Below are 19,860 nucleotides of genomic sequence, written 5' to 3'. Positions count from 1 at the left end.
AAAGATGATGATGAGTCTGGAAAATTTTAGAATTTCAAATTTATTTTTTTGTTGTTGTTGATAATATTAATAATCAATGTAAGGATTGGTCAAAGCCTATTCTGAGTGTTTCGATGAAGTGAACGGACGTCCATCATCTGGGTTCTTCTGGCTGCCGCTCTGCCACTCTCTCTTCCTGTGAGCCGGACCTGTCAGAACAGAAACAGAAAACTCAGAAGACAAAGACTGTGTTAAATATCCATGGAGCTCCTGGATCGGTGTCTGGGTCGGGTCTGGCAGCGGATCCTGATCACGGTCATCGGAACCGGGTCTCCAAACCTCCTGACCAGCTCTCTGAGAGAAAGCAGCTCTCCTGGATCTGGAGTGGAGTGGCCTGAGGCTGGAATATTTCACACATCACATAGTATTAATGTTTTAATAATAACCAATACTCAATGTCAGTGGTCAATTACAAATTGTTACTATACATAACTTTAGTTACTCAAATTGAAAAGTTGATTTCTTATGCAAGGAACCAAATACATGTGATAAAAATTTACATCGCACAAGTTTCTACACATTAATTTACTTAATCAATGTACAACAACATACCATAAACAAATAAAAAAAACTAAAGCACTCACCTCCTCTTCCTCCCATGTGAGCAATCGACAGCCTCCTCAAATCTTATGGAATTATTTTTGTGCCTATAATAAAGAACATAACTTTTCAAGAAACTAATGAAAATATAAATTGAAACTGAATAAAATACCTTTGAAACTGAAAAAGACAGCTTCTGTGACTTCGTTTTTAGTATAATGCATGGTTTGCTAACTGTTTTCTCATCTTTTTTTTGAGAAACAATTGATAATAATCCTCTGTCTCTGTTACACTTCCTCACACCTGAAATCACTGATCGAGTGAATCTCCTGAACTCCTCCGACCTACAGTAGATCATTTCTAATCCATTTGTTGTGACATCTGCTCTAACGTGGGCCGTTTCGTTGGATCCCGGGCTAGGCACTGGCTAATCAGATCTCTGCATTCTGCACAAATGTTAATAAGGAGAGAGCTGGTTAGTCATGACCATGTGACTTGGCATCTATGAAAACAGCATCTAAAACGTGATTAATATCATGTAAAATGTTCCTCATCTTTACTTTAAAAGTGAAGTATGTGGTTTCTGCGACACCTAGCGGAATTAGCAAAGGCCCCTTTTGTGCAATCGCGTCGTCCCCAACTTAAACATCACAAACCCAGCTCTTACTTGCTCTTGTGAAGGCATGTTTCAGGTCCAACATATTAGGAATACTTTTAGCTGTGTTGCATTTGTCTTTCTGAAAATGTGTGTTTCTGAATGGGAGCATGATGATGCTGTATGGTATTGAAGCATGCTTTGTAGCGTGTAGCAAGACAATGCTCTGTTCACTTTGACGTGTTCATGACCTGTTTAATCTTTGAAGGTAGCCTATAAATGCAGCGAATTTCGGCTTTCACTTCTGTAACTAAAGCTGAATTTCTAAAAGCGGTGTGTTTATCAGTGTTTTCAATATTATTCACTCACCTCTGGATAAGTTGGAATTCTGAAATGTAACTTTAGCTTCTATGATTTCTGTTTCACTGCAAAAAGGAAGAGATGCGTTCACCATCTGATAAAACATCACTCCTAGAGCCCAGACATTTGCTGGGACGGCGTGGAATCTGGGTTCTGTGAAGACTTCAGGTGGGCAGTGATCCTGTCTTCCTGTAAGTACGACATTTGCACATTGTTGAGCTTTTTTTCTTAAAGCGTCACTACATTCAGGTTTCCACGCTCTCAAAATGCTCACCAACGTATATGTCGCTCTCGTAGCCCTCACTACTGAATAGCTGACCGCAGCCAAAGTCTATCAGCTTGAGGAATAATGAGCTTCTCTTCAACAGGAAATTCTGCGCTTGAATGTCATTATGAAAAACGCCATGCTCGATGCAGTGTTGTACTGCCAGCACAGCCTGTCCCATTAAGTCCCATACTATTGTTTCGCACACTTCAGGATTATGACGAGTGATGAAGTCCAGCAAGCTCTCGCAGGGTTCGGGGAACTCCATGATGAGAGTGAATTTGCGAGGATGTTCAAACCACTCGAATAGTTGTATGACGTAGGGGCTTATGGGTTCTCGTCTCATCATTAGCAGGAGCGCCACTTCTGTAATGAGAGGTTCTGGATGTCCAGGCTAGAGAAAAGCAGTAGACAGAAGGCAAGCTGGGTAAAAACCTGACGAAAACATGTCATTTTTAAACATACTTTTCTTTGATCTTTTTAGATACGTTGAAAAGAACCTCAAAAGAGCTCAAAGTTTTTTCTTTTGTGCCTCTAGACTTATTTGTCAATCACATTTACACCTAGTGCGCCCTGTTTAAGTGTATTAACTACAGCAATCTGCACTTAAACAACTAAATACATATTCAGGTTTTGGCCGACTTACAATATCAAGATAAAGGAAATTGTCAAACTTGCGCATCCGCTTGATGGCAACCTGCCAAAAAAAAATAAAGAGTTTCAGTAACAGTATTCCAGCACATGACCTTGCGCTAAGTATTAAACCATCTGTAAATGTTTTGAATATGTTTTGATGCACGCAAAACCAAAATGTTTGCACAATTCGGGAAGATTTACCTTTTTGCCATCAAATTTGCGTGTTCCCCTGTACACACTGCCAAACATTCCACATCCAATCATCTGTCCCGCTTTATAGAGAGACTCAAAGGACTCTGAAAAACAAACAGAAAAATATGGGAAATATATACGAGATAAAATATCAGTCCTGGTTGTGTCGATAAAATAATGTTAATATGGGGAAAATAATATGAATATTCTCTGAAAACAAGCCGTAAGATATTTTTAGTGGAAAACAAGACGACAACACTGTTTAAAATAATGTCGGAGAAATAAGGACTGGCGATTTACCATTATTTGGCTCGACGTCGCAGAGATATTGTGCAGCGGATGATGGATCAGGATCAGGTGATGATGGATCAGGATCAGGTGATGATGGATCAGGATCAGGTGATGATGGATCAGGTGATGATGGATCAGGATCAGGCTCTGGCTCCAGATCTGCTGTAGGGAGAAAAGGCTCCACAACATCCACAGCACAACTGTGGCAACAGCAGCAGAAAAAACCCTTCACAGCCGTCCATACCCTGTTGAGGAAACGACCAATTCTTTTCCTCTTCCTTGTAGGTTTTTCTGAAATGAAGAGAAACATCTCTGATGTCAAATTAATGATATCATGACATAACTTACATTTTACTGTTAAATTATTATCTGTAATGTTAAAAATCCAAAGTAATGGAAATATTTCCAAGCTACCCACCTGACTTCTGCTAAATGCCTACATAAATGTCCCAAAATCGTATTTCACAATATCAAAAGTCCTTTTATTTCACAATTTTTATTAATCACATAAAATAATAATGTAATCCTCTGCACGACGGCCATTTTGACAATTTTGTGAGTATTTGACAATTCAAGTGCAATAAGTCAGAAATATAATTCTACTGGGAATGGAATGCTGTCTGAGAATCGTCTTTCTGTGCGCGTGTTTCTGGTGTGTGTATAAATAAAGTTTTCTAATTAAGTTAAGCAATCGTTATTTCTAAATTTTCCCTGAACGTTCATAACGTCCAGTTTTTTTCAATGTTTCAAAAATGTTTTTTCTTGGTTAAAGGAACATTATATTTAATAATTTTGCATTATGGGAATGCTACTTTTGAATGTTCTCTTAATGCTCTGAAAATGTTCCAATTAAAATATATAAAAAAAAAATAAAAAAAAATCAGAAAGCAAAATTCAGCTGAGCACCAGTAAATGTGACCGGACATTAACATGCTAAAAACTTGAAGCAGTTTTGCATGGAATAGCAAAATCTCTATCTGTACACATTACACTGCCCAGCCTTATTTCAGTCTCACCTGTTGAGCTCTTGTTCACAGGAGAATTCTCCATGGCACCCTGAGCAGTTCGGCCACTTGAAGTCTCTGTCGGCTCGACGGCAACTTGACCCGGGAGTGGATGGCACCGCCACCACGCTTCCATGCTGTCGGACCGGGACAAACCGCAGCTGCTGCCACTGTCCTGTTCGCTTCGGCTCTCCGAAACATCACCACTCCACCTCCATTCAGCGCTGCACGAGCCGCTGCTGCTCAGCCTAGACGACTCTCTGCATAACAGCCTCTCCACATTGTCCTCAGAGATGGACAAAGATGATGATGAGTCTGGAAAATTTCAGACATCAAAAACTGTTTTTTTTTCTTCTTTTTTTGTAATAATATTTATAATCAATGTAAAAATTGGTCAAAGCCTATTCTGACCTCTGCGAGAGTGTTCCGATGAAGTGGACAGGCGTCCATCATCTGGGCTCTTCTGGCTGCCGCTCTGCCACTCCTTCTTCCTGTGAGCCGGACCTGTCAGAACAGAAACAGACATACTAAATACTATTACTAATATACTATTTCACATAGTTAGTATTAATGGTTTAATAACAACAACCAATACTAAATGTCAGTTGACAAATTGACAATTACAAATTGTTACAATAGATAACTTTAGTTACTCAAATTGAAAAGTTGATTTCACATGCAAGGAATCAAATACATGTGATCACTTAGCTGGGAAAATTGGGGGATCAAATTTACCTTGCACAAGTTTCTTCACACTTACTCAATCATTGTACAACAATATTATACCATAACATACATTTACAAATAAAAAACCAAAGCAATCACCTCCTCTTCCCCCCATGTGAGCCATCGATCCTCCAATCTGCAATAAAAACAATACAAAAAACAATACAAAAAGAACAAAATACAACTCTCCTCAGAAATGCAACAACAATAATAATAATAATAATAAAATAATAAACAAAAAAAAGAAATAAAACGCCAAACTCCTTCTAACGTAAAGAACAATTAAATAAAAGTCTCCACAAAAACAATATGAACTCTTTAAAAAATAAAAATGTGTAAAGGATATATGCGTATATATGCGCCGATCTTCTAGAATAAAAGTCTCTTCTCCGCTTCAGCTTCACAAGATTTGCATAGAAAATACTTTGCAAAAATCTCTGAATTGTTCGCCTCGTCTCTCAACCAACTCAGAAAACGATCAGTTCGAGTGTATACAAATGCAGTCAAAATTCAAAACACGCGTCGCGATAGCAAATAAAATTCAAATAATTCATAACCACGCACGTACACCTGAAGTCGCACATCGAATATCAACACATTTATTGAAAAGTAACCAACTTAATATTAAACAGTTATTGTTGTTATTATTATTGTTATTATATCCGTGGAATTATTCGTGCCCAAAATCTGCATAGCTATTCACAATTGAGCAAATTAGCACCGACTTCGCAAGGCACTTACAGTCTGGACTGTAGTCATTGCTTCTGTCCAAAATGCGTGCAAAAAGGCACAAGGGGGGATAAATCGGACATCATCTTAATATATTATAAAGTCTAGAAAAATTACATTTCCGCATGTAAACATAGAGCCAATCAGATTTCAGTATCACTGATGCGTCATCACATCGGTAAGTAGTAGGTGGTGAAGAAAAGAAAATGAAAATTAATATGAAGCCCATTTATGATTTTACTAATCAAGGAGTGGAGGATGACGTGGAGGATGACGTTTACAATGATCATTGTCTTTCTCAAACAATGTTTAACAGATTATTATGCACTGTAATGTTGGCTAATGAAATGATATTGAGTTCCTTTGCTCAAATTTAGTCAGTCAATTCGTCTTTTTCAACGAGTGATTAGTTCGACTCGAATGAATCACAGGAGTCGGACTACGCTTTCGGCGCCATAGTTCTCTATACAGGCGACTCTTTCTGATTTAATTCACTATAATCTTTCAAAAGAGTCATTTATGATGTGAATCGAACTACACTGACCACCACGCTGCATTACACCCGCGGAGACAACATTAAAAATAAGATTTATTTGGTTTTAAGACTCGTGTGGGGAACTCGGAAACGGAAAAGCGTTATAGATAGAGAAGCTGCAAAGAATATAGTTCTATATGCATATGGTTCTCATAAATGAACCGAGACTCAGCGAAGGCCTATAAGGTATAGCCTATTGCCTCACAGACCTGAGACATATATCTAGCTTGAAATGTCTACTCTTTAGCGGAACAATTCAAAACGAAAGAAAACAGACTGCGCTGCTTATGTAATTCGTAAGAAATGTGCATTTCTCTCTGGCGCTGCGAAGATCGCGAGTCGTCAACTTCATCTGTCTAGCCGACAGACACTGACATAAAAAATAACTGTTTTATTAGTAAACAATTAAAATGTCTCCTGCTATATTTTACATATTTGCATGTTCCTTACAAAACACTGACAGTGGGGATTTTGACTGGGGTTGTTTTTTGAGCAGCTGCGGACAAATTCTTTCGACACACACACACACACAATATTACATAACACTCTGAGCTTATGTTTTAAAAAGATAATTTAACATATAAATAACAATTTTTAAATAGCCCACTTAAAGTGTTTATTACAAATAAATTACTAAATGCTAAAAAATAATACATTTTAATGAACAAACATATGCGTTGCATTTACAATTCTGTGAAAACAGCACCCCCACACTGCATGAAAAGAGGTGTATCCAGACCAGTATACTCCTGTATACACTGCTGAAATTCGGAAGAATCCAGGAGTATACTGGCCGGATAGCTCAAATTCCATGGGTCTGTATCAAGCGTGCCGCACAAGCCCTGAAAAGTGAAGCCAAAACGTCTCGATCGCCCCCCGGTGACTGGTCCTAGTATAGGTCATAAGCCCCGCCTCCCCGTGTTATTCAACGGGACGTGAGACCAACTAAACAATTAAATTACACTTCAAATATCTTTTTTCCAAAGGTGGTTTCTTTAATTTGCTGTCATTTTTATCACGCTGATGTAAGTTCAAGTGTCTGTTTCAAAAATAAGTTGGTTTTTAGTTAGTTACGTGATGCGGTGGTGTAACGTCATGATTGACAGCTGTGATTGACAGGTTCTCGAGCGAAGTAGTCACTGAAGCACCAACGGACATTTTTTTCGGGATCTTCGGAGGACTGAGGAGATTGTATTTACTTTATTTTAACAAGCCTCTTGTCGTACTGCAATCAATTTTTAAAAAAGTGTGCAGAATCCACTCTCCCTGAGTGCGTTCTGCGAGAGTGAGGGCGGAGCGTTGATTTCGCGGCTTTACTTCCTGCTCACTACTGCGCATGTCTGGTCCCGAGATCGCTACTGCGCAGACTCAAGAACCAATATGTCAGCGCCATATCGGGACTCTGGCGGCTTCAGTTCTCATCAATGGAAGAGAGCGAAGGGGCGTCGTCCATCTTTTTTTACAGTCTATGGTCTGTATATATCCGTATGCATCCGAAATGATACCAAATCGGATGTATGTTGTGGACGTATACTTCCGTGCTACAGCCATTTGTTGCCATGGCAAGTAATCCCATCAAAGGTTTTTTCAAGAGAACATTTTCACACCTTTGTGCACCTTTTGGCCTTCCCCCCTTCCTCCCATTACCCAGACCACTATTGGAGGACAGGACACATTGAAAACCCAGGAAAGTGATTTGATTGGTTACTTTTAGAACATAGCCCACCCTAGGCCTTATCGCACAGTGATTTGATTGGTTGTAGGCCAGCTATGCAGATTTTGCTCAGTATACACTAATCCCCCCTTCCCCCAATTTTAATACATTCAAATCTAATTTTAAAAACACACACAAAGATCAATGAGAAAGTCTGACATTTCTAAACAAAAAAAACAGTTGATCTGTAGTTTATTTTCATAAGTGAATTAAGTACAGAAAATTATCAACAATTTAGGAATACAAAATCATTCTAAAAGTTATTACAAAAGATTTATTGCAAATTGACACCAAGGTTTATGCACAAAAACAAATTTAGAATTGTGACGAGCCACACCAGGCCGTAACTTCTCAGAAGTGATTGAACAAGTGGTGCAGTCTTTCTCCAAACCATCTGAGGACAAACTTCCCTACTGGGTGTGGGCTGAACCTTTTAGTCTACAGAAGGACCCTGTGATGATAAAGTATCTGCTATGTATGGAGTAGAAAGTAAGAGGATGGATTTTACTGAATAATGCTGAAAAGCAAACGCTGGAGTAAGAAGCCATGAAAGGGTTGTAGATTTTTAATGAGATCAGTTATGACGCCTGTCCCTCCAGCTCCGACGCGGGGGTGTCTGGCTCTTCATCATTGTAGATGTTCTCAGCCTAAACGAGAGAAGTTTATGATATCAGTGCAAAGTCCTAATATCAAATACATAAATAAATGGAAATCTTAAGAATGTACAGTTTTGCTGTACTTACCATCTGCCATACTTGCATAATGTTGTCCTCTGACACAGAACAGATTACCCAGGGTTCATTTGGGTTCCAGGAGAAATCTGAGATCTTAGCTGTGTGCCCACCATGAATGAACTGCCAAAACAAACAAAAGTGGATTATTAGACTGTCAAAACTGGCATGCAAAATTGTACATGCATTGAAATTCTATCAATATTTTCAAGCTTCAATAACGATACACATCATAACAGTAATCCACATGAATCAAGCGGTTTAATCCAAGGCTTCTAAAGAGACAAGATTTTGAATCTAATTTTGATTCTATATTTTATACTTAATCCATTACCATTACAATTATCTCACTTAAATGCTTGCTCACTCAATGTATTTGTGTTTTTACAATGGGGTAATGTTGTTGCGCAATAGCTTACACAGCGCACAAGGAAGCTTGGTTTCAAACTTTAAATTTCATTTACATAAAAATACAAACAGTCAATAATAAAATAAGAAAAAAAGAAACAAAATCACAAACAATAGCACAAATAAATACAATAGAATAAATATACAAATGGAAGAAATAGTGCTTTATGTTTTTCAGGTACTGTAAGTCTAATAGTAGTATTCAGGTAAGAAATACTACAGAAATTGAAGTAATCAAATGTAAAATAACACTGGATTTTCTTCATTGTAAAAAATAAATACAGATTAATCCTTACAATTAAAGTTAAAAGTTATTCAGCGAGTGATTTTCTCTTTTCTTTTGTTCATTGATTAACAGGAATATTAGGCTGCTGTCACATTAAGACTGAATGCATGGATCCAATACACCGATACACATCCATTTTCTTCGGTTTACCTTCAATCAAGACACAGCCGACTGCGTTTATGTAAATACTTGCCAAGATGAGCATTTTGACAATTTTCTCAAGCTGTTTAAGAGGCAGCTTTATGTGTGTGCGCTTTGACTGTGAAATCTGTGAGTAGTAGTAAAATGATGCGCTATACCCACAATCCCACATTGAAATTCATGCGCTATAACACCAACACTATCAGAGTGCATTGAGACGAGTGAGTAAGAGGAGGCGTGCGTGTGTGTGTGTGTGTGTGTGTCAACTCGCTGTCGGAGAGAACAGAGAGCAATAAAGCGCAGATGGTATCGATGTGTTGATACGGCAGAAATTTAATATTGGACCCTATTTAACTTGAGTTAAATTTACCATTTCTGACAACACTACTCAAGATAATAATACTTTTATTCAGAAAGGATGTATTAAATTGATCAAAATTGACAGTAAATACATTTCTTACAAAGATTTCTATTTTAAATAAATGCTTTCTTTTGAACTTTCTATTCATCAGAATGATTCTCTTCATTTAGAATTTCTATTCAGTCAGAATCCTGAAAAAAATGCATCAAGTAACACAACTTTTTTTCAATATTGATAAAAATGTATCTTGACCATCAAATCAGCATATTAGAATGATTTTTGAAGGATCATGTAACTCTGCAGACCGGAGTAATGATGATAATTTCAGCTTGGCTATTCAGGAATGAATTGCAGCATTTTATATTAAATAGAAATCTGTTATTTTAAATTGTAATATTCCACAGTATTACTGTCAAAAACTGTATTTTTGATCAAATAAATGCAGCTTTGATGAGCATAAGAGACATTTAAACCCCCAAAAATTTTAAAATATATATTAATTAAATATGTTATTTACACTTGTATTCAACTTTATACTAAAATAGAGTGTGATCAATAGTGTGTGTTTTTTGCTGTGGTATTGAAATAGTTACCAATAATCATATCATTATAGCTCCATCTGTCACAATAAATATTTTCAGCAAATCTATCTCGACTCACCAGCAGCTCAGGTGGCCCGTCCTCGGCGTCCTCCGCAGACTGCTCTTCTCCAATTTTACTAGAGGACATAAATGTAACAAAGCAATCAATATAAGATAAAAGCATTTGTGGATCCAAATACAGTTAGCACAAATGAACGGTTCAAATTAAACCAGGAATGAGCATCAAGAAAGAAAAAAAGTATATTTTCAGGATCAATTATAAAAGAGTAGTAATGCCATACCTCAGGTCCCAAACATTGAGGCGTCTGTCTGTGCCACTGGAGGCCAGGATGGTCTCGTTATGAGGAGACCACTGGACCTGTCAAGAGAATCAGCATTATTATTATCATTATCATCATCACTACACTATTGCTAACGGATTGCATGTTGTTATATTGTAACAGAATCTTGAGTTACCTGGAAGATTTCATCCTTATGTGACTCAAAAGAGTGAAGCTTCAACTTCAGGTTGCGCAGATCCCACAATGCAACAGTCTACAGCCATAAACAAACAGTGAGCATGTCATTTTTTTTCTAAATCATGCACAATATTAAATAGACTATACTTTAAAAGCTTATGCATTAGGCTGTATGCATACATCAAAACTGATGTGTACTTTGGGCTTAAACAGATAGTTCACACAAAAATGATAATTCTGTTATTAATTACTCACCCTCATGTTGTTCCAAACCCGTAAGGCTTCCGTTCATCTTCAAAGCACAAAATATATTTTTGATAAAATCTGAAAGATTTGTCTGCACAACTACCACTTTGATGTTTCAAAAAGTTTATAAAAAAGATTGTAAACCAATCCATATGAATCGAGCGGTTTAGTCCAATTTTTTTTAAGAGACTCGATCGCTTTATATGATAAACAGATTTAATTTAGGCTTTAATTCATATATAAACATTGATCAGCAAACACAAACAGAAGCTCAACCGAACTTGACATGCGAGAATGAACCTCATTGTTTCTCGCATGTCAAACGAACATGCTTGAGCTTCCGTTTACCACAACTGATGTGTGAGTTGATGAATGTTAATATGTGAATAAAAGCCTAAATTCAATCAGTTTATCATATAAAGCGATCAAATCTCTTCAGAACATTTGGACTAAACCATTCAATTCATCTGGATTCGTTTTACGATCTCTTTATTAACTTTTTGTCAAAGTGGTAGTTCTGTAGACTGTCAATAGAGGGACAGAAATCTCTAAGATTTCATTAAAAATATCTTAATTTGTGCTTTGAAGATGAACGAAAGTCTTATGGGTTTGGAACGACATGAGGGCGAAAAATTAATGACAGAATTTCTATTTTTGGGTGAACTAACTCTTTAAGGGGATTGTGTCCCCTCCGCATGAGGACGGATCTCTAAAGCAAATTCTTCCTACAGATGAGTGTGCATGTGTGATTATGTAGATCGCAACATGTACAGACCTTGTCTGCTGAGCCACTGGCCAGAATAAACTCGCTGTATGGGTTGAAGGACAGGCAGTTGACTTCGGCCGTGTGGGCGTCCACAGAGTGACTGGGCTTTGATGTGTTATTGGATCGTGTGTCCCAGCTGTAGAAGACAGACATTTCATAGTGTAATACAACTTAAAGGGTTAGTTCACCCCAAAAATAAAAATTCTGTCAGTAATTACTCACCCTCATGTTGTTCCAACCCCGTAAGGCTTTCGTTCATCTTCGGAACACAAATTCAGATATTTTCAGATATCTAAAAGAGCTGTCTCACTACTCCATTGGCTTCTATGTTATTGAAACTTGCCAGCCCAGAAAGTTAGTAAAGACAATGTAACAGCACAGCGCAAGGTCAGAACGTAGGCTCACTATTGGCTGAAGCTGGTCATGTGTGTGATGCTGGCCAATAGTGAGCCTACATTCTGACGTTGCGCTGTGCTGTTACACTACATGAACGCACGTCAGACGCCCACACAGAAGAAAATGAATAGTTGAATAAAGTCGGTATTTTGGGGGGTTTTTTGCACACAAAAAGTCCAAATAAATGTGAGCACTGTGCATTTGTACTAGAAGATATGCATTCATTTTGCGTTCATTTGTAAAGGACAAACAAAAATGGATCATTTTTAAATCCATAAAATAACTAATTTTACATTCTGTTTACATTACATTATGAAAAACATAACATTTTAAATGATGTGCTGTTGACTTCTGCCTTGTTCACATTCTTGCACATGAGGATTCAAAAGAGAACTTTTGTTTTCCTTTTTAATTTCGGTATGATAGAACTGTTGCAATTATTTATTTTGACAACTAATATAGAAAGTTCAACTTTTTGACAAACTCAGAATTGGTTGAATAGTTCATTGATTATAAAAAAACGCATTGAAGGTTGAATAATCTTTGGACTACAGTATTTATCTGCATGTTATCTCATCCATGAAGATGCAACAATGTAAAACAAGCTATTGGAGATTTTGAGAACCAGAACCAAGCTAACTGAGCAAGTTGAACTTTAGCTATAGTGTGTGCCCTTTTATTACTATTTAATTCATTTTAATATGAGGTGGTGGGTAATAAAAAAAAAAAATTAAAAAAAATTCACTCAGTATGCTGTCGGACCGGGACAAACCGCACCTTCTGCCACTGTCCTGTTTGCTTCGGCTCTCCGAAACATCACCACTCCACCTCCATTCAGCGCTGTACGAGCCGCTGCTGCTCAGCCTAGACGACTCTCTGCATAACCGCCTCTCCACATTGTCCTCAGAGATGGACAAAGGTGATGATGAGTCTGGAAAATTTTAGAATTTCAAATTTATTTTTTTGTTGTTGTTGATAATATTAATAATCAATGTAAGGATTGGTCAAAGCCTATTCTGAGTGTTTCGATGAAGTGAACGGACGTCCATCATCTGGGTTCTTCTGGCTGCCGCTCTGCCACTCTCTCTTCCTGTGAGCCGGACCTGTCAGAACAGAAACAGAAAACTCAGAAGACAAAGACTGTGTTAAATATCCATGAAGCTCCTGGATCGGTGTCTGGGTCGGGTCTGGCAGCGGATCCTGATCACGGTCATCGGAACCGGGTCTCCAAACCTCCTGACCAGCTCTCTGAGAGAAAGCAGCTCTCCTGGATCTGGAGTGGAGTGGCCTGAGGCTGGAATATTTCACACATCACATAGTATTAATGTTTTAATAATAACCAATACTCAATGTCAGTGGTCAATTACAAATTGTTACTATACATAACTTTAGTTACTCAAATTGAAAAGTTGATTTCTTATGCAAGGAACCAAATACATGTGATAAAAATTTACATCGCACAAGTTTCTACACATTAATTTACTTAATCAATGTACAACAACATACCATAAACAAATAAAAAAAACTAAAGCACTCACCTCCTCTTCCTCCCATGTGAGCAATCGACAGCCTCCTCAAATCTTATGGAATTATTTTTGTGCCTATAATAAAGAACATAACTTTTCAAGAAACTAATGAAAATATAAATTGAAACTGAATAAAATACCTTTGAAACTGAAAAAGACAGCTTCTGTGACTTCGTTTTTAGTATAATGCATGGTTTGCTAACTGTTTTCTCATCTTTTTTTTGAGAAACAATTGATAATAATCCTCTGTCTCTGTTACACTTCCTCACACCTGAAATCACTGATCGAGTGAATCTCCTGAACTCCTCCGATCTACAGTAGATCATTTCTAATCCATTTGTTGTGACATCTGCTCTAACGTGGGCCGTTTCGTTGGATCCCGGGCTAGGCACTGGCTAATCAGATCTCTGCATTCTGCACAAATGTTAATAAGGAGAGAGCTGGTTAGTCATGACCATGTGACTTGGCATCTATGAAAACAGCATCTAAAACGTGATTAATATCATGTAAAATGTTCCTCATCTTTACTTTAAAAGTGAAGTATGTGGTTTCTGCGACACCTAGCGGAATTAGCAAAGGCCCCTTTTGTGCAATCGCGTCGTCCCCAACTTAAACATCACAAACCCAGCTCTTACTTGCTCTTGTGAAGGCATGTTTCAGGTCCAACATATTAGGAATACTTTTAGCTGTGTTGCATTTGTCTTTCTGAAAATGTGTGTTTCTGAATGGGAGCATGATGATGCTGTATGGTATTGAAGCATGCTTTGTAGCGTGTAGCAAGACAATGCTCTGTTCACTTTGACGTGTTCATGACCTGTTTAATCTTTGAAGGTAGCCTATAAATGCAGCGAATTTCGGCTTTCACTTCTGTAACTAAAGCTGAATTTCTAAAAGCGGTGTGTTTATCAGTGTTTTCAATATTATTCACTCACCTCTGGATAAGTTGGAATTCTGAAATGTAACTTTAGCTTCTATGATTTCTGTTTCACTGCAAAAAGGAAGAGATGCGTTCACCATCTGATAAAACATCACTCCTAGAGCCCAGACATTTGCTGGGACGGCGTGGAATCTGGGTTCTGTGAAGACTTCAGGTGGGCAGTGATCCTGTCTTCCTGTAAGTACGACATTTGCACATTGTTGAGCTTTTTTTCTTAAAGCGTCACTACATTCAGGTTTCCACGCTCTCAAAATGCTCACCAACGTATATGTCGCTCTCGTAGCCCACACTACTGAATAGCTGACCGCAGCCAAAGTCTATCAGCTTGAGGAATAATGAGCTTCTCTTCAACAGGAAATTCTGCGCTTGAATGTCATTATGAAAAACGCCATGCTCGATGCAGTGTTGTACTGCCAGCACAGCCTGTCCCATTAAGTCCCATACTATTGTTTCGCACACTTCAGGATTATGACGAGTGATGAAGTCCAGCAAGCTCTCGCAGGGTTCGGGGAACTCCATGATGAGAGTGAATTTGCGAGGATGTTCAAACCACTCGAATAGTTGTATGACGTAGGGGCTTATGGGTTCTCGTCTCATCATTAGCAGGAGCGCCACTTCTGTAATGAGAGGTTCTGGATGTCCAGGCTAGAGAAAAGCAGTAGACAGAAGGCAAGCTGGGTAAAAACCTGACGAAAACATGTCATTTTTAAACATACTTTTCTTTGATCTTTTTAGATACGTTGAAAAGAACCTCAAAAGAGCTCAAAGTTTTTTCTTTTGTGCCTCTAGACTTATTTGTCAATCACATTTACACCTAGTGCGCCCTGTTTAAGTGTATTAACTACAGCAATCTGCACTTAAACAACTAAATACATATTCAGGTTTTGGCCGACTTACAATATCAAGATAAAGGAAATTGTCAAACTTGCGCATCCGCTTGATGGCAACCTGCCAAAAAAAAAAAAAGAGTTTCAGTAACAGTATTCCAGCACATGACCTTGCGCTAAGTATTAAACCATCTGTAAATGTTTTGAATATGTTTTGATGCACGCAAAACCAAAATGTTTGCACAATTCGGGAAGATTTACCTTTTTGCCATCAAATTTGCGTGTTCCCCTGTACACACTGCCAAACATTCCACATCCAATCATCTGTCCCGCTTTATAGAGAGACTCAAAGGACTCTGAAAAACAAACAGAAAAATATGGGAAATATATACGAGATAAAATATCAGTCCTGGTTGTGTCGATAAAATAATGTTAATATGGGGAAAATAATATGAATATTCTCTGAAAACAAGCCGTAAGATATTTTTAGTGGAAAACAAGACGACAACACTGTTTAAAATAATGTCGGAGAAATAAGGACTGGCGATTTACCATTATTTGGCTCGACGTCGCAGAGATATTGTGCAGCGGATGATGGATCAGGATCAGGTGATGATGGATCAGGTGATGATGGATCAGGATCAGGCTCTGGCTCCAGATCTGCTGTAGGGAGAAAAGGCTCCACAACATCCACAGCACAACTGTGGCAACAGCAGCAGAAAAAACCCTTCACAGCCGTCCATACCCTGTTGAGGAAACGACCAATTCTTTTCCTCTTCCTTGTAGGTTTTTCTGAAATGAAGAGAAACATCTCTGATGTCAAATTAATGATATCATGACATAACTTACATTTTACTGTTAAATTATTATCTGTAATGTTAAAAATCCAAAGTAATGGAAATATTTCCAAGCTACCCACCTGACTTCTGCTAAATGCCTACATAAATGTCCCAAAATCGTATTTCACAATATCAATAGTCCTTTTATTTCACAATTTTTATTAATCACATAAAATAATAATGTAATCCTCTGCACGACGGCCATTTTGACAATTTTGTGAGTATTTGACAATTCAAGTGCAATAAGTCAGAAATATAATTCTACTGGGAATGGAATGCTGTCTGAGAATCGTCTTTCTGTGCGCGTGTTTCTGGTGTGTGTATAAATAAAGTTTTTTAATTAAGTTAAGCAATCGTTATTTCTAAATTTTCCCTGAACGTTCATAACGTCCAGTTTTTTCAATGTTTCAAAAATGTTTTTTCTTGGTTAAAGGAACATTATATTTTATAATTTTGCATTATGGGAATGCTACTTTTGAATGTTCTCTTAATGCTCTGAAAATGTTCCAATTAAAATATATATATATATATATATATATATATATATATATATATATATATATATATAAAATTAAAAATCAGAAAGCAAAATTCAGCTGAGCACCGGTAAATGTGACCGGACATTAACATGCTAAAAACTTGAAGCAGTTTTGCATGGAATAGCAAAATCTCTATCTGTACACATTACACTGCCCAGCCTTATTTCAGTCTCACCTGTTGAGCTCTTGTTCACAGGAGAATTCTCCATGGCACCCTGAGCAGTTCGGCCACTTGAAGTCTCTGTCGGCTCGATAGCAACTTGACCCGGGAGTGGATGGCACCGCCACCACGCTTCCATGCTGTCGGACCGGGACAAACCGCAGCTGCTGCCACTGTCCTGTTCGCTTCGGCTCTCCGAAACATCACCACTCCACCTCCATTCAGCGCTGTACGAGCCGCTGCTGCTCAGCCTAGACGACTCTCTGCATAACAGCCTCTCCACATTGTCCTCAGAGATGGACAAAGATGATGATGAGTCTGGAAAATGTCAGACATCAAAAACTGTTTTTTTCTCTTTTTTTGTAATAATATTTATAATCAATGTAAAAATTGGTCAAAGCCTATTCTGACCTCTGCGAGAGTGTTCCGATGAAGTGGACAGGCGTCCATCATCTGGGCTCTTCTGGCTGCCGCTCTGCCACTCCTTCTTCCTGTGAGCCGGACCTGTCAGAACAGAAACAGACATACTAAATACTATTACTAATATACTATTTCACATAGTTAGTATTAATGGTTTAATAACAACAACCAATACTAAATGTCAGTTGACAAATCGACAATTACAAATTGTTACAATAGATAACTTTAGTTACTCAAATTGAAAAGTTGATTTCATATGCAAGGAATCAAATAAGTTACATGTGATCACTTAGCTGGGAAAATTGGGGGATCAAATTTACCTTGCACAAGTTTCTTCACACTTACTCAATCATTGTACAACAATATTATACCATAACATACATTTACAAATAAAAAACCAAAGCAATCACCTCCTCTTCCCCCCATGTGAGCCATCGATCCTCCAATCTGCAATAAAAACAATACAAAAAACAATACAAAAAGAACAAAATACAACTCTCCTCAGAAATGCAACAACAATAATAAAAATAATAATAAAATAATAAACAAAAAAAAGAAATAAAACGCCAAACTCCTTCTAACGTAAAGAACAATTCAATAAAAGTCTCCACAAAAACAATATGAACTCTTTAAAAAATAAAAATGTGTAAAGGATATATGCGTATATATGCGCCGATCTTCTAGAATAAAAGTCTCTTCTCCGCTTCAGCTTCACAAGATTTGCATAGAAAATACTTTGCAAAAGTCTCTGAATTGTTCGCCTCGTCTCTCAACCAACTCAGAAAACGATCAGTTCGAGTGTATACAAATGCAGTCAAAATTCAAAACATGCGTCGCGATAGCAAATAAAATTCAAATAATTCATAACCACGCACGTACACCTGAAGTCGCACATCGAATATCAACACATTTATTGAAAAGTAACCAACTTAATATTAAACAGTTATTGTTATTATTATTATTATTATTATTATTGTTATTATCCGTGGAATTATTCTTGCCCAAAATCTGCATTAGCTATTCAGAATTGAGCAAATTAGCACCGACTTCGCAAGGCACTTACAGTCTGGACTGTAGTTGCTTCTGTCCAAAATGCGTGCAAAAAGGCACAATTAAGGGGGGATACATCGGACATCACCTTAAAGTCTAGACAAATTAAATTTCCGCATGTAAACATAGAGCCAATCAGATTTCAATATCACTGATGCGTCATCACATCGGTTAGTAGTAGGTGGTGAAGAAAAGAAAATTAAAATTAATATAAAGCCCATTTATGATTTTACTAATCAAGGAGTGGAGGATGACGTTCATCATTTATTTTACAATGATCATTATCTTTCTCAAACAATGTTTAACAGATTATTATGCACTGTAATGTTGGCTAATGAAATGATATTGAGTTCCCAGGGCTGCCAACTCTCACGCATTGAGCGTGAGACTCACGCAATTGACACTTTTCACACGCTCTCACGCCACACATCCATTTTCTCACGCACAGAAAAATTGCGGAGCAAAGAGGTACTTTTAATATTAAACTAATTCTCAGCTCTTGAGAACCGATCAGCTGTTACTCTTTTATTTAAAGATGCAGTACAACTTACCGAAAGTATACATGATATCGACCAATTAGTGTTTTTCAACCACGGAAAGAGGTCAGTATAACAGCAGAAAAACAATTATGTCACATAACGTTACATTTACCTCAGGAAAGCCATTTAATGACCATAGCATGTTAAATGAATAGAAAAAATGGCTCGAGAGGAGATTTTACTGAGCACTATATTACATATTTATTATATTTTTACTTATGTCATTAAATAATTGTTATTATAACAAAAACAGCATTATATTTAATTTAATTTGTTATTTTTAACCTTTAATAATACCAGCAGATTGGGCCCTCTGTTTACAGCATTAGGTGAGATTATTTTTTTAAATAAAATTTTAAATAAACATGTAGGCTATCCAAATTAGTCAATATTGAATCAAAATCGGAATCAAATCACAAGAATGGAATTGAAATCTTGAAATTTTTGTCAAGCAATAATAAAAACTGTATCCTACCAGTAATTGTACAATGTAAACATTGTAACATGTTGTCACTAAACTTCATAAAATTCTATTTAGTTACCAAATGTTTTGACAATCACAATTACACTTATTGTGATGCAATATTTGTTTTGCATTCCGAATGATCATTATCTTTCTCAAACAATGTTTAACAGATTATTATGCACTGTAATGTTGGCTAATGAAATGATATTGAGTTCCTTTGCTCAAATTTAGTCAGTCAATTCATCTTTTTCAACGAGTGATTAGTTCGAGTCGAATCATAGGAGTCGGACTACGCTTTCGGCGCCATAGTTCTCTATACAGGCGACTCTTTCTGATTTGATTCACTATAATCTTTCAAAAGAGTCATTTGTAATGTGAATCGAACTACACTGACCACCACGCTGTTACTGCATTACACCCGCGGAGACAAAATTAAAAATAAGATTTATTTGGTTTTAAGACTCGTGTGGGGAACTCGGAAACGGAAAAGCTTTATAGATAGAGAAGCTGCAAAGAAGTGCATATAGTTCTATATG

At 37.3% G+C, this 19,860-nt stretch overlaps 3 protein-coding genes across 6 annotated transcripts; all 3 read right to left on the bottom strand.

Moving 5' to 3' along the window:
* Positions 1–231: 231 nt before the first annotated feature.
* Positions 232–4,110, bottom strand: LOC311074556 (serine/threonine-protein kinase pim-2-like). Of its 3 annotated transcripts, XR_014604321.1 has the most exons (9): positions 3,935–4,110; positions 2,928–3,209; positions 2,637–2,731; positions 2,446–2,496; positions 1,809–2,193; positions 1,544–1,723; positions 883–1,025; positions 624–686; positions 232–379 (listed from the first exon to the last, which is right to left on the bottom strand). XR_014604321.1 is itself a non-coding variant. In XM_084101265.1 (8 exons), the coding sequence occupies exons 1-7, from the start codon at positions 4,056–4,058 to the stop codon at positions 667–669; spliced, it is 1,137 nt and encodes a 378-aa protein (XP_083957391.1). In that variant the 5' UTR covers positions 4,059–4,110; the 3' UTR covers positions 232–379; positions 624–666. The 3 variants fall into 3 exon arrangements, 2 of the variants coding, with proteins under 2 accessions (XP_083957391.1, XP_083957390.1); XM_084101265.1 differs by lacking the exon at positions 883–1,025; XM_084101264.1 differs by lacking the exons at positions 232–379; positions 624–686 and having other exon boundaries at positions 696–1,025.
* Positions 4,111–7,801: 3,691 nt separating this feature from the next.
* Positions 7,802–13,333, bottom strand: LOC311074597 (histone-binding protein RBBP7-like; the record flags this gene model as incomplete). The annotated part of the gene is made up of 9 exons (XM_084101302.1): positions 7,802–8,273; positions 8,370–8,480; positions 10,214–10,271; positions 10,437–10,513; positions 10,612–10,689; positions 11,635–11,761; positions 12,799–12,958; positions 13,065–13,124; positions 13,255–13,333. The coding sequence occupies 9 exons, from the start codon at positions 13,331–13,333 to the stop codon at positions 8,205–8,207; spliced, it is 819 nt and encodes a 272-aa protein (XP_083957428.1). The 3' UTR covers positions 7,802–8,204.
* Positions 13,334–13,385: 52 nt separating this feature from the next.
* LOC311074368 (serine/threonine-protein kinase pim-2-like) lies at positions 13,386–18,035 on the bottom strand. Of its 2 annotated transcripts, XR_014604288.1 has the most exons (9): positions 17,261–18,035; positions 16,865–17,167; positions 15,864–16,103; positions 15,573–15,667; positions 15,382–15,432; positions 14,745–15,129; positions 14,480–14,659; positions 13,819–13,961; positions 13,386–13,622 (listed from the first exon to the last, which is right to left on the bottom strand). XR_014604288.1 is itself a non-coding variant. In XM_084100920.1 (8 exons), the coding sequence occupies exons 1-8, from the start codon at positions 17,373–17,375 to the stop codon at positions 13,603–13,605; spliced, it is 1,389 nt and encodes a 462-aa protein (XP_083957046.1). In that variant the 5' UTR covers positions 17,376–18,035; the 3' UTR covers positions 13,386–13,602. The 2 variants fall into 2 exon arrangements, 1 of the variants encoding a protein (XP_083957046.1); XM_084100920.1 differs by lacking the exon at positions 13,819–13,961.
* Between the last annotated feature and the right edge of the window lie 1,825 nt (positions 18,036–19,860).

This window comes from Abramis brama (genome assembly GCF_963993115.1).
Source record: "Abramis brama genome assembly, chromosome: 23".
Taxonomy (NCBI): Eukaryota; Metazoa; Chordata; class Actinopteri; order Cypriniformes; family Leuciscidae; genus Abramis; species Abramis brama.
This window is presented reverse-complemented; position numbering and strand designations above follow the sequence as displayed.

Bases quoted from the DNA above. Each gene is read 5' to 3' on its own strand.
- LOC311074556 (XM_084101264.1), bottom strand. From the start codon at position 4,058: ATGGAAGCGTGGTGGCGGTGCCATCCACTCCCGGGTCAAGTTGCCGTC. The intron at 2,194-2,445 runs GTAAGTCGGCCA...GCTTTTCTCTAG, and splicing joins ATTTCCTTTATCTTGATATT to CCTGGACATCCAGAACCTCT. The intron at 1,026-1,543 runs GTGAGTGAATAA...ACATTTGTGCAG, and splicing joins GAATTCCAACTTATCCAGAG to AATGCAGAGATCTGATTAGC.
- LOC311074368 (XM_084100920.1), bottom strand. From the start codon at position 17,375: ATGTCTGTTTCTGTTCTGACAGGTCCGGCTCACAGGAAGAAGGAGTGG. The intron at 15,433-15,572 runs GTAAATCTTCCC...TTTTTTTGGCAG, and splicing joins GCAAATTTGATGGCAAAAAG to GTTGCCATCAAGCGGATGCG. The intron at 15,130-15,381 runs GTAAGTCGGCCA...GCTTTTCTCTAG, and splicing joins ATTTCCTTTATCTTGATATT to CCTGGACATCCAGAACCTCT.